At 39.0% G+C, this 13,457-nt stretch overlaps 1 protein-coding gene across 1 annotated transcript in view; it reads left to right on the top strand.

Annotated features, from left to right (window-relative positions):
* vps35 (VPS35 retromer complex component) overlaps nt 1-13,091 on the top strand; it is a 43,153-nt gene extending 30,062 nt beyond the window's left edge. The window contains exons 13-17 of the mRNA XM_055648373.1: nt 1,034-1,156; nt 3,001-3,180; nt 3,687-3,926; nt 9,099-9,242; nt 10,120-13,091. Coding sequence (XP_055504348.1) covers nt 1,034-1,156; nt 3,001-3,180; nt 3,687-3,926; nt 9,099-9,242; nt 10,120-10,299 — 867 coding nt within the window. The 3' untranslated portion in view covers nt 10,300-13,091. The remainder of the gene's footprint in view (nt 1-1,033; nt 1,157-3,000; nt 3,181-3,686; nt 3,927-9,098; nt 9,243-10,119) is intronic.
* The last annotated feature ends 366 nt before the right edge of the window (nt 13,092-13,457 follow it).

Genomic DNA, 13,457 nt, shown 5'->3' with positions numbered 1-13,457 from the left:
ACCAGATAAAATCGAACCTGCCTTCACCACTCCTTCTGGAACAGCTCATCTGAGAGGAAGCTACCACTTCTGTCCTAGGAGGATCATGTTAGCTTCTCATGTTATAGTGAAAATACAAACTCTGCTTGTCTCTCGTTTACCTGCGTCAATGTTACAACTGGGGTGGGAGTGCAGAAGCCTTTTATTCTTTATCACTATAAAAGCCTCTGTCCAAAGATTTAAGTTAATTCTCTATTTCCAAAATCATCAATGCTTCAAATATGATAGCAATATACTGTAGGAGTTAAGAATCCATCCTGCATCTTAACCTAAATGTATTTCATACCAATTTATTTTTAAATGATAAAATCGAACCTGCCTTCACCACTTCCTCTGGAAGCTCATTCCACACAGCTACCATTCTGAGTAAGGAAGTCCCCCCTCATGTTACCCCTAAACTTCTGTCCCTTAATTCTCAAATTATGTCCTCTTGTTTGAATCTTCCCTACTCTCAATGGAAAAAGCTTATCCATGTCAACTCTGTCTATCCCTCTCATAAAACCAGCAGGATGCTCCACAGCTTCTTCCCACAGGCAATAAGACTGATTAACGGACTGTGTCCCCTCCCCAAATATCGTTCACCAACACATTCAACCTCGTCCATACTTTGACAGTTAGGCACCTGTCAAAGTAAAGCCACTGTCAGTCGGAATGTCTGTTTTTATTCTATTGTAAATTTTAGGCCTACTTTCTGTTTTTAGACATGGTAATTTTAATTTGTTTTTAAAGCTCTATGTATTTATCCTTTTTTTACTAACTACACTGAATGGAAACTGATCGAACAACATTTTTTCATTTCCTCTGTGTATGCGAGTACTCAGTGAAAATGATATTAAAGGAATACTGAATACTGAATAATTTCAATGATTGCACAGAGTGCTGTGTTTACATATATTTTATGCTGCTGCAAGTAAGAATGTCATTGTTCCATTTTGGGACATATGACAATAAAACACTCTTAACTCTTGATTTAACTTAATCTCTCTTCCATCAGATTTTAAACAGTGCCAGAAAACACTTTGGTGCTGGTGGAAATCAACGCATACGTTATACTTTACCACCATTAGTTTTTGCTGCCTACCAACTAGCATTCTGCTATAAAGAGAATTCAAAAGTGGTAAGGTGCAGTCTTTTAACATGTATAAAACTGTAATCTGAGCAAAGAAAGTGAATAGTTTGTTGTGCTGCTTTGATTACTGAGATTTTTTTTTAGTTTCAGAGCAGCTGCACCAGATGTGTACAATATACAGATTTATCTCCGTTTATTTTTAGCCTTGTATAATTCCAGTGGGATTGGTGCTGAGGCTCCAGCTCATCACTATCTGTAGCTATGATTTAGGTGAGGGAATGCAAAGTATTCAAGTCTGCTGATAATACAAAGCTAGGTGGCAGTGTGGAATGTGAAGAGAAAATAGACTTTTGGGAGATATAGACTGGCGGAGTAAGTGAGCAAGGGCAAGGCAGATGGAATTTAATCTGCAAAACTGAGGATGTCCACTTTGCAAGAACAGAAAGCAGAATAGTTTAAAATGTTAAGACTGAATTATTTTGGTTGTAAAGATGTACCCAAATTAAATTAATCTACTTAAATCTTTGTGTATTAACCTCCTCTCCTATATTTATCTTGTGTGTCCTTGAAGCTGGCTGCATGAAGATGATTTACTGTGTGTAGTGATATCGTGAGGAATTAGGACGCTGCACAGGGTAGTAATAATTTTAACCTGTCATGGTGCTGAAGCCTTTCAGTGGACCACAAAGTCTACAGTCCTGCGGTGTTAATCCTTTGTCAATAGCATGTGAAGTGTTCCGGGGTCCTGATCTTTGTTTCAATTATTTTTACCAGAATAATGCCTGGGTTAGAAACATAGAAAATAGGTGCAGGAGTAGGCCATTCGGCCCTTCGATATTATCATGGCTGATCACCTTAAATCAGTTCCGGCTTTTTCCCCATATCTCTTGATTCCCTTAGTCCTAAGAGCTAGATCTAACTCTCCCTTGAAAAAAAACAGTGAATTGGACTCCACTGCCTTCTGTGGCAGAGAATTCCACAGATTCACAACTCTCTGGGTGAAAAAGATTTTCCTCATCTCAGTCCTACCCTTAATCTTAAACTGTGACCCCTGGTTCTGGACTCCCCCAACATCAAAACATTTTTCCTGCATCTACCCTGTCCAATCCTCTTAAGAATGTTATATGTTTCTATAAGATATCCTCTCATCCTTCTAAATTCCAGTGAATGCAAACCCGGTCGACCCATTCTTTCATCATCTGTCAGTCCCGCCATCCCAGGAAGTAACCTGGTGAACCTATGCTGCACTCCCTCAATAGCAAGAATGGCCTTCCTCTTGGGGGGCATTAGTTACTGGGAGAGGTTGGATAGACATGGATTATTTTCTTTGGATTGTTAGAGAGACAAGATAGAAGTATATAACATTAATAGGGTAGACGGTCAGAACATTTTCTCTCAGAATGGGAAAATCAATTGTTAGAGGTAAGGGGTAGGTGGTAAGAGGGAGAAAAGTTTAAGAGATGTGTGGGGCAATTTTTTCTAAGAGGGTGATGAGAGGTTGGATACGTTCTGCTGTTGATAATGGTTGAGGAAGATGCATAATGGGGTTTAAGAGCCTTTTTGAAAGGCACATGATATGTGAGGCTTTTTGATACGCAAGGAATAGAGGGATATGGATTATGTTTCGGCAAATAAGATTTGGTCTTGGCATCATGTTCGGCACAGACATTGTGGGCCAAAGAGCCTGTTCTTGTGCGGTACTGTTTTATTTTGACCATTTCACTGGACCGTTTAAAGTATAATTATGCATGTTTTTAAATTTAGTGAAATTAAAGGTTAGCTTTTATATAATCATAACTAGAGTAAAAATGCCATGCGAACATCATTCGTAAAATGACTGGTTCCAAACTTTGATTCCTCAAATAAACATATTTTCTGGTTATCTTTGCCAGGATGAAAAGTGGGAAAAGAAGTGCCAGAAGATATTTTCATTTGCCCACCAGACCATCAGTGCGCTGATCAAAGCGGAGCTTGCAGAGTTACCTCTGCGCCTGTTCCTGCAGGGGGCGCTTGCAGCGGGCGACATTGGATTTGAGAACCATGAAACTGTGGCGTATGAGTTCATGTCACAGGTGAGGATTGGCAGATTGTGTATGTAAGAACTTATTTTTATACTCAAAAATTGTAAGGGATAAGGCTTGGGTTTTGGAGGTGCCTATTTTAAAGCAAATGAACAATTTTGGCTCAGTCTAAAAAAGGGTCACAAACCGAAACGTCATCCCTCCACAGATGCTGTCCGACCCGCTTAGTTACTTCCAGCACGGTTTTTCTCAAGATTCCAGCACCTGCAGTTCTTTGTGTTCTCCATTCTTTGTCCTTTATTGATTCTAATGTTGATTTAAAAACGCACATTTAAAAAAAAATGTGTTTTTAATACAACTCTGTGAGTCTCTTTCCCCTACTGACTTACCAAAATATATTATTTTGAATAAAATAGGATACTTGGTGTGGTCTGTTACTGAGTGCAATAGATTGCAATACCGTTAATGTGTAAGTTTATGGTGAAGCCCTGCATTCTGAATACGATGATATGCCAGTTTCAAAACCATTTCCACACTTTTAAATTGTGCTTTTTCAGGCATTCTCATTGTATGAAGATGAAATCAGTGATTCCAAGGCCCAGCTGGCAGCAATCACATTGATAATTGGAACGTTTGAGCGGATGAAGTGTTTTAGTGAAGAGAACCATGAGCCTCTGAGGACGCAGTGTGCATTGGCTGCCTCAAAGCTGCTTAAAAAGCCCGATCAGTGTCGTGCCGTCAGCATCTGCGCGCACCTATTCTGGTCTGGACGGAACACGGATAAGAATGGTGACGAGGTAATAACATGTGACATTAAACGCGTGACATTTTTACAAGTTGTTCGTTAAACTTAACAACTTGGACATTGTGTTCATATTTATGCTAATGTAGTTTCACAACAGGTGGTACCTACATTTATATTTTAATATATGAAGGTTTATTGGGTGCCCTATATGTGAAATGTGTAGAATGGAACTGCGGATGCTGGTAAATACTGAAGATAGACACAGTGCTGGAGTAACTCAGCGGGTTAGGCAGCATCTCTGGACAAAAAGGGGGGTGACATTTCAGGTCGGAATATCTCCCGTCCTTTATCTCCAAAGTTGCTGCCTGACCCGCTGAGTTACTCCATAAATTGCCATTGTCCCCAGTTCTCTAGGAATCAAAGATCTCTTAGAATATCAGCTGTACACACTCAAATACCAGAGTCTAGATACTCTGGAATTCCTTACTGAAAGGGATGTGGAAACTGAATGAAGACATTATTGTTACAGTGAACCTCTGCTCTGGTTCACAAACCCAGCCCTGTGAGACTATCTCAACACCTAGCCCTTTATTGCCTATGAAAATAAGAAACACTGCAGATGCTGGAAATCTGAACTAAAGTTGAAAATGCTGAAAATACACAGAAGGACAGGTTGCATCTGTGGGAACAGGAACAGCTTGCGTTTCAGGTGGAAACCCCTTCAACAGAGTAGAACAGTGGGGTTCGGCATTCCTGAAACAGTAGTGGGCACACTTCAACTGGAAACGTTAGTTCGGTGGTTGAGTAATTCCAGCATTTTATGTTTGTATCTCTCGTCGCCCCTCATGTTTTGATCAGAAGCCCTCTCATTCCACTGAATTCAAGAAAATGCAAGTTGCTTCTACTCAATCTCTTTGATGGTCAACTCTTCTTTCATCCCAGGAATCGTTTGTTTAAACCTTTCACTAACCTAAATGGCAAGAATACCCTCGTTGAAGGCAGCAGCTTAACTGCCCACAACTTCGAACTGCTGCCTCAACAACATTATATACATTGGAACAATGTTGGCTTAATCTCCTTCTCCAAACACCTTGCAGTAAAAGTTATCACATTGGTTATTAATTTCTTACCACACTACTTTGTTTTATTTATCAGAACTTGTCAGTTTCTTTGTTGAACTAAATTAAGGCGCATGTTGCAATCAAAAGCGCTTGAACAAGATTTACTATTAACTTAAAAACAATGCTTTGCCTAATGTCTATAATGGTGATAAATATTCTAAATGTCACATATTGTCAATTCAATTAACCTACACTTTGGATTTCAAAATACTCCCTTATAACCAAGTGTTTTATTATCTGGAAACTTGTATTCCCTTTACTCTGCCCCTTTATATGATTCATTAACACAGTTTGTAAATACCAAAGCCTCAATATTTATACCAATTCATCAATTTATTCTTTCCATTGATTTGTATTTCTGGAACAGACAATAGGTGCAGGAGTAGGCCATTCGACCCTTCGAGCCAGCACTGCCATTCAATGTGATCATGGCTGATCATCCCCAATCAGTACCCCGTCCATGCCTTTTCCCCATATCCCCTGATTCCACTATCTTTAAGAGCCCTATCAAGCTCTCTCTTGAAAGTATCCAGAGAACAGGCCTCCACCACCCTCTGAGGCAGAGAATTCCACAGACTCACAACTCACTGTGTGGAAAAGTGTTTCCTCTCTCTCTCCCTTCTAAATGACTTACCCCTTATTCTTAAACTGTGGCTCCTGGTTCTGGACTCCCCCAACATCGGGAACATTGGACACAAAGCCCCCATCTTTGTGAATATTACTTCTAAACTAGGAAACCTTGTGTAGCATGTCCTCTTATGATATCTAATTGAGTGTATAAAACCATGAGAGGACTAGATCGGATAGATGCACAGAGCCTCTTGCCCAGAGTAGATGAATCGAGGAACAGATACATAGGTTTAAGGTGAAGGGGAAAAGATAGAATAGGAATCTGAGGGGTAACTTTTTCACACAAAGGGTGGTGGGTGTATGGAACAAGCTATGTTCTATGGCTGTGTGTTCTTTATTATTGTACCGCTGCTGACAACCCAAATACCACCGACCCTGGTTGTGTGGCAAATAAATTCTATTCAATTCAATTCTACCAGAGGAGTTGAGACGGGGACTATCCCAACATTTAAGAAAGTTAGACAGGTACATGGATAAGACAGGTTTGGAGGGATATGGACCAAACACGGGCAGGTGGGACCAGTGTAGCTGGGACATGTTGGCCGGTGTGGGTAAGTTGGGCCGAAGGGCCTGTTTCCACACTACCACTCTGACTATGAGCATATCTTTCAGTAGAAATATTGTCCTGTGGTTTTGCCTACAAATTGCAATCTGAATTTGAAAAATTACTTTCCTAGCATGTTGCAATTGTAGATTTCAGCATTTTCTGTTGATTAATATCAAGCTAGCAGGCTGTAGTTCCACATTTTCTTCTGCCTTGAATTATTATCATTACATTTACTACCGTCCAACTTATACATTCACAAACTTGGCAGTTACAGTGCCCTCCATAATGTTTGGGACAAAGACCCATAATTTATTTACATGCCTTTGAGATTTGTAATAGAAAAAAAATCACATGTGGCTAAAGTGCACATTGTCAGATTTTAATAATGGGTATTTTTATACATTTTGATTTCACCCTGTAGAAATTATAGCAATTACAATTTTGGGGGCTAGTCCCCTTCAGTTTTCTCATCAGCATATAAAAGGCATGCTCAATTGGATTCAGATCGAGTGATTGACTTGGCCACTCAAGAATTGACCATTTTTTAGCTTTGAAAAACTCCTTTGTTGCTTTAGCAGTATGTTTGGGATCATTGTCTTGCTGTAGAATGAACCGCCGGCCAATGAGTTTTGAGGTATTTGTTTGAACTTGAGTCGATAGGGTGTGTCTATACACTTCAGAATTCATTATGCTACTACCATCAGCAGTTATATCACCAGTACCTTCAGCAGCCATACATGCCCAGGCCATAATATCCCCACCGCTGTGTTTCACAGATGTGGTGGTATGTTTTGGATTTTGGGCAGTTCCTACTCTCCTCCATACTTTACTCTTGCCATCACTCAGATATGTTAATCTTTGTCTCATCTGTCCACAAGACCTTTTTCCAGAACTGTGGTTGCTCTTTTAAGTACTTCTTGGCAAACTGTAACCTGGCCATCCTTGAAAACATCCAGTGAATTGGCCTTCACTGCCTTCTGTGGCAGAGAATTCCACAGATTCACAACTCTCTGGCTGAAAAAGTTTTACCTCATCTCAGTCCTAAATGGCCGACCCCTTATTCTTAAACTGTGACCCCTGGTTCTGGACTCCCACAACATCGGGAACATTTTTCCTGCATACAACCTGTCCAATTCTCTAAGAATTTAATATGTTTCTATAAGATATCCCCTCATCCTAAATTAGAGCGAATACAAGCCCAGTCGACCCATTCTTTCAACATACATTAGTCCCGCCATCCCGGGAATTAACCTGGTGAACCTATACTGCACTCCATCAATAGCAATAATGTCCTTCCTCAAATTAGACCAAAATTGCACACAATACTCCAGGTGCAGTCTCACCAGGGCCCTGTACAACTGCTGTAGGACCTCCTTGCTCCTAATCGCAAATCCTCTCGCAATCAAGGGCAATTGGCTTTCTTCACTTGCTGCTGTACCTGCATGCTTACTTTCAGTGACTGATGTACAAGTACACCCAGGTCTCGTTAAACCTCCCCTTCAAATCTGACATAATTCAGGTAATAATTTGCCTTCCTGTTCTTGCCACCAAAGTGAATAACCTCACATTTATTCACATTATACTGCATCTGCCATGCTTCTGCCCACTCACCCAACCTATCCAAGTCACCCTGCAGCTTCATAGCTCCTCCTCGCAGCTCACACTGCCACCCAGCTTTGTGTCATTCCCTTGTCTAAATCGTTAATATTTATTGGACTAGACACAGGCAGGTGGGACAAATGTTGCTGGGACATGTTGGCCGGTGTGGACAAGTTGGACCGAAGGGCCTCTTTCCACACTGTATCACGCTGACTCTGAGAATTCCTGTCCTGAAGGGCATTAGTGAATCCGATGGTTCTTTACAACAATCCCAGTAGTTTCATGATTATCGTTACTGAGAACAGCACTTTAATGTTTCTCTGCAGCCATGGTGGTATTCAAACTTGTGACCCTGAATCAGTGGTCTGAGGCTCTGATGGCTGGTCAGATGACAGTTCACCCTCATACCTATGTAATGCTTTTATTGAAGTCTGCTCTGGACTTGAGCATTTCCTGGTAAAAGTTATAGACTATAATTCTGTGAAGATCTATGATGTACAAACCCTAAAAGTATTTTTAACCCTGTCACGTTACACAATTTACATCTCTATTTGTTAATTGTCAGAAGAAGGGTTCTGAACGTAATTGTCACCGTTGTTGTCTGAGATGCTGCCTAACCCGCTGAGTTACTCCAGCACTTTTTTTCTTTGGTAAACCAGCATCTGTTAACAATTTAGGTTACGTTTTGTTCAAGGGGAAAAGTTTGCATGAGATTCTTCATCTCAATTATTGTCCAATTACATAGGATTGGATGAGCCATATTTGTCAAAATAACATGAGTCTATGCTCTGAAAACTGGTATTTTAAATCCAAATTCAACTTTGAATCTGCAATATTGAGACAGTGCCATTACAGTTGCCTAAATATTATTGATCATCTGAAATTAAATTCTGAAATAGAAATGTATCATGGTCAAACTGAAACCAATGACATAGCAACAGAACAGCTCCAGCAATCTCTACTCCATTCTGATCTCAAACATTGTCTGTGACGTGTGGGTCAGTAGGTTAATTCAACACTGACAATTGTCCTTGGTGCACGGGATGAGTAATGTAATCTGGGGGGAGTTGATGGGAATGTGGTGAGAATAAAATGGGATTGGTCTGGAGATGGTGTAACTGGGTGCTTGACTGTTGGCTTGGACATAGTGGGCCTGAGGGCCGTTTCTCTCTGACTCCAAATAGGACATTGAAAGTAACACTTGTTCCATTGAACTTTGCCTCATAATGATCAGTTGTGGTGTGTTGAAGTATTCTTGGTTAAAAAGATAGTTTAAACTTTAAGCTAACATTGAATTATTGCCATTTTTTCCCACTTTCCCTCAAAGATCCATGATGGCAAGCGAGTGATGGAATGCCTGAAGAAGGCTTTGAAGATTGCAAATCAGTGCATGGATCCATCATTACAAGTTCAGCTGTTCACTGAAATCCTTAATCGATATATATATTTTTATGAGAAAGAAAATGAGGCGGTAAGATTAAATTTATTTAATCTACTTGTTTTATTGCTACTTTGTGCAAAAAAAAGTCAGATATTCTGGATCGTTGATGTAATAAGTCATGGTGACTTGAATACAAATGTTTTATTGTAGGTCTAATCGGTTAATCTAACTCATTGAGTGACATTGCATTTGTTGGAATATATTAGAGACTGGAAATTTGGAGACCAAATATATATTGATGTTGCCCACATTTTCTCATGATATGTGTGATATCCAGGGAGATGGGTTGTACGCGAGGTTGAACACTGGCTCGATTTGTCGTTGGTCTCATTGTGGTTAAGTGGTCAGATTGGGTTACGAAGTTAGTTAGTGCAGGAAATGGAGTTTGTGTTTGACCAATTGAAGCTTCTGCAGCATCAAAACAACAGCAAAATCAAACATCTCATCCTCTCTTTACTGCCCCATGTCATCCATCCTTCTGCAGTCTTTGATACTGTTAACTTTCCCATCCCACATCAAGATTGACTACCAACATCCAATGCAGCAGAAGTGTCTTTGCGTCTACCCAATCCCAGGGCATTGTTCTAATCCACGCTTGTCCGTAGCCAGCAATCTCCAGCATTCATTCATTCCTTCCTATTCTACTGCATGCTTGGTCACATGGAAACTTCAAAGGATCAGTTAGGGCTATTTCCTCTGCTCTAAGCAATACCATTCAAAGGGATAGATGGTGTCCTGTTTCAATATGCTTCGTGCATCTGTGTTATGTACACTAGGAAAATCTGTACTTTTTACCAGGTGTGGGGATTGCTGGTCGGTGCAGACTCAGTGGGCCGAAGAGCTTGTTTCTGCGCTGTATCTCAGTACTAAACTAAAGCTGACTTTTTCCAACAAACTTTTATTGCAGGTGACAATTCAAGTCTTAAATCAGCTTATTCAAAAAATAAGGGAAGATCTTCCAAACTTGGAATCCAGTGAAGAAACTGAACAAATTAACAAACACTTTCACAATACACTGGAGCACCTGCGCCTGCGAAGGGAATCGCCTGAGGCCGACGGACCAATTTATGAAGGTCTCGTGTTGTAACTTAGCGTCACATCAAATTATAGATTCCAGAAAACAAAGTTAAATCTCTATCACTCCTCCTTCTCTGTCGTAGATGGTTATGGAATGTGCCTTTTAGACATGCCAAGACAATAGGATTGCCATTGAATTGTATCATATTATTTTCTATCTATTAACCAGTACTGTCCAGGAAGAACTAGTGAAAAATTCAAAATATTTCAAGATGTGATTAAAGGATATTTTATCTTTCATAACATGATTAGTTCCTGTCCATTTCAATTTGAACATAGATTAATCATGATGACTAAATTGATCTTTTAATTTTTTTAATTACAATCCAGTTGCAAAATCTCTTTGGTTGAATTCCTGCACATTGCCTAAGAATCTAAGTAAACCACTGATTTACTACGGTTTTTTTCCACTTTATTTCAAAGTCAACACTGAAGTGGGATATTTACGCAAGCAAAATGTTTTCTCGTGATTCAGATTACTTGGATGGAGCAGTAAATGTTTGTTAAGGAATTGAGTCTATGGATTAGATCACATGAATGTGGTTAATTGGTACAGTCACGTCTGGAAAGAGTGTAAAATTGTAACTTTGACAAAATGAAAAATGTCACCCATCTGAATAGAAAAACACAAATAACATTGTAAGTGTTATAAGCAAGTTTCTTATGTTGACTTAATTAGTAAACAATCCTTCATAATATATTGATGTTGCTGTCTTCTTTAGAAGCAGGGTGTTTATAATCACCACACTATTTGATGACCTTCCTTATAATCTTTTAACACAATTGTTGCAACATTTTCCTATTTTACAAAATATATTGTAAAATTCAAAACAATTTAGCCAATCAAATCGGTGCACTGGAACGAGGATAAAATTCTTAAACTCTCATTAAACAGGTTGTATTTTGTGTTCCATTGTGTAAATGCAGTTGAACACTTTCACATTGAAATGAAGACTGTTTTGGGCAAGGAGACATGCCTTTGATGAAGTTTTCAAGTCTGGTTCATTGTATCTTACTTTTTGTTCATCTCCTTTCCAACATTTAAAATGAATAACATAATCTGGGAATGGAGAGTCCCAAAGTTCAGCATCTTTATCCAATAGTGTTTTCACCAAAGGGACCATCTTTTTTAAAACTGGAACACAAGTAAATTCCTACTTTTTTAACTGTGGCTCCATTGACTCGGGTAAAACATCAGGCAGGGTTTTTGATCCAGTTTGCAGTCTATAGACTCTGCTGTGAATAGAAATATTTGGAGTTAATTTGAGAATGGAGTGTGTGATTGCAATGCCGCAAGTTGCTTGCCCTGCAAAACATACACAATGGCCATTGATGCGCTTTGGATCACAGTTCTTACAGGAGCGGGTGGCACTGAAAGAGTTGACAGGGATGAAGGAAGGGGAAATTATAACTTTAAACAAAATAATCCAAACTGTGTTAAAACTAGTAAGGTTCGATGTCACAGTCATGATAAAGTCTTAATCTGGAAGGTACTGACTTTCTAATTCAACACTGAATTAATTGAATACAAATAGTTTCTATAGATTTGAGAGAACTAGTGGAAAAGAAAATCCAACAATCAAACTTTGGGCCTGGCAAATGTCCTTTTTTATTGATCTCAAGAACTTGAAAGTGCAAACATTATAGATATGTCACAGTTCTACCTGCTTTAGTGGTTGAATCATGCTACAGGAAATATCAATCTAACCAAATTATACAAAACTCAAATGTAATTCTTTTGACCGATTTGTTTTATGCTTGCAGATGCATGATTCTGTTTCTGGTTATTTTGACTATCGGTAGGCAGTTATTTTGTATATGGTGGTGCCTAATTTCATGTACATTTGTTTTTATAGGTACCTTTCTTTGTAGAAATTCATAACTGCCAATTGTTTCTGTTTGTCCTCATTATGGTTTGTCACCCAAATAGAAAAGGGGACCTGCCTAGTGATTATGAGATAAAAGTAAACTGCACACCACTCTTTAAACAAAGTCAAAGTAAAGCAACATTTCCCCCATTGAATATGCTAAATGTTTTCACTATGTAGATAAGAAATGTGTTTCAGCATTTTACATCTTTAAGAAGCTACCAGATAAATCGCCTCCAATTGAACAAGGAGAAACATCGATGGACACTTAAATTCTCAAACCAGGGTAATTCACATGTTTGAACTTATAAAGAACAACTTTATTTTTCTTTTAAAGCTTTCCAATTGTCTGTAAGTCTACAAATGGCACACTTTTAGTAGTATCTGCCTTGTATTACACAGCTGCTACATGGGTGATCTAGGGTGAAAAACTAAATGCATTTTAAGGATAGGAAAGTCTTGATTAGCAGGATCAGAAGTACTCCATGAATCGCACTGCTTTTGGTGAGTTCATGACCTAATTTGTGTTCTTCCTAAATTTGTTGGTCAATTTCCTTAATCTATGTTGAAACTCTTGCATTGTCTATTTTAGATATTGATATTGCTTCTTCCCTAGAATGCTTACTCTTTATATTCTGCTATAGGTATAGTTGTAGTGTTGAATTCTATAGTAGTTATAAAACTCTATTCTAAAATTAGGCACATTGCATACTTGAGCTGCTAAATTGATTAAAAAGGTTGTTCCCTGTATTCAGATGTATTTGTATACATGTATCCTTGCAACTGAGCATGTATTCATTTCCCACTAGAGAAATGAAATATACTTTTGGAAATCACTGTAACATACTTGTAAGCTTTATAATTCCTTTGTAAATTAACTGAAGTATTATGGTCAATGTATTCAACAAAAGCTATTAAAATGCTTGACCAAGTACTGGATCTGTACTGTTTTTGCATGAAATATTGTCCGGATACAATAAAAAATCTTGCTAACACACATCTTTTGGAAGGCAGATTATATTAGGGAATTAGTATGCAAAAGGTGTGGGAGGACACCCATGCAGTCACAGGAAGAATGTGCAAACTCCACGCAAACAGCAGCTGAGGTCAGGTTCGAACCTGGGTGCTGTGAGGCAGCATCTGTGTTACAGTGTTGCCCCTACTGTAAATTACACCTCAGCGTAGCACAGTTCCAAAAGAGTCAAAGGGGTGTCGAGGGCATGAGACACAAGTTAAGAATCTACAGTGATATAGGGAGAGGGAATGCTGGGCTCTGGCATGTGTCAATGGTCCTTTATAA

This window comes from Leucoraja erinacea, chromosome 17 (assembly GCF_028641065.1).
Source record: "Leucoraja erinacea ecotype New England chromosome 17, Leri_hhj_1, whole genome shotgun sequence".
In the NCBI taxonomy this organism is placed as follows: Eukaryota; Metazoa; Chordata; class Chondrichthyes; order Rajiformes; family Rajidae; genus Leucoraja; species Leucoraja erinaceus.
The sequence above is the reverse complement of the archived record's forward strand: the minus strand, read 5'-3'. Positions and strand labels throughout refer to the sequence as shown.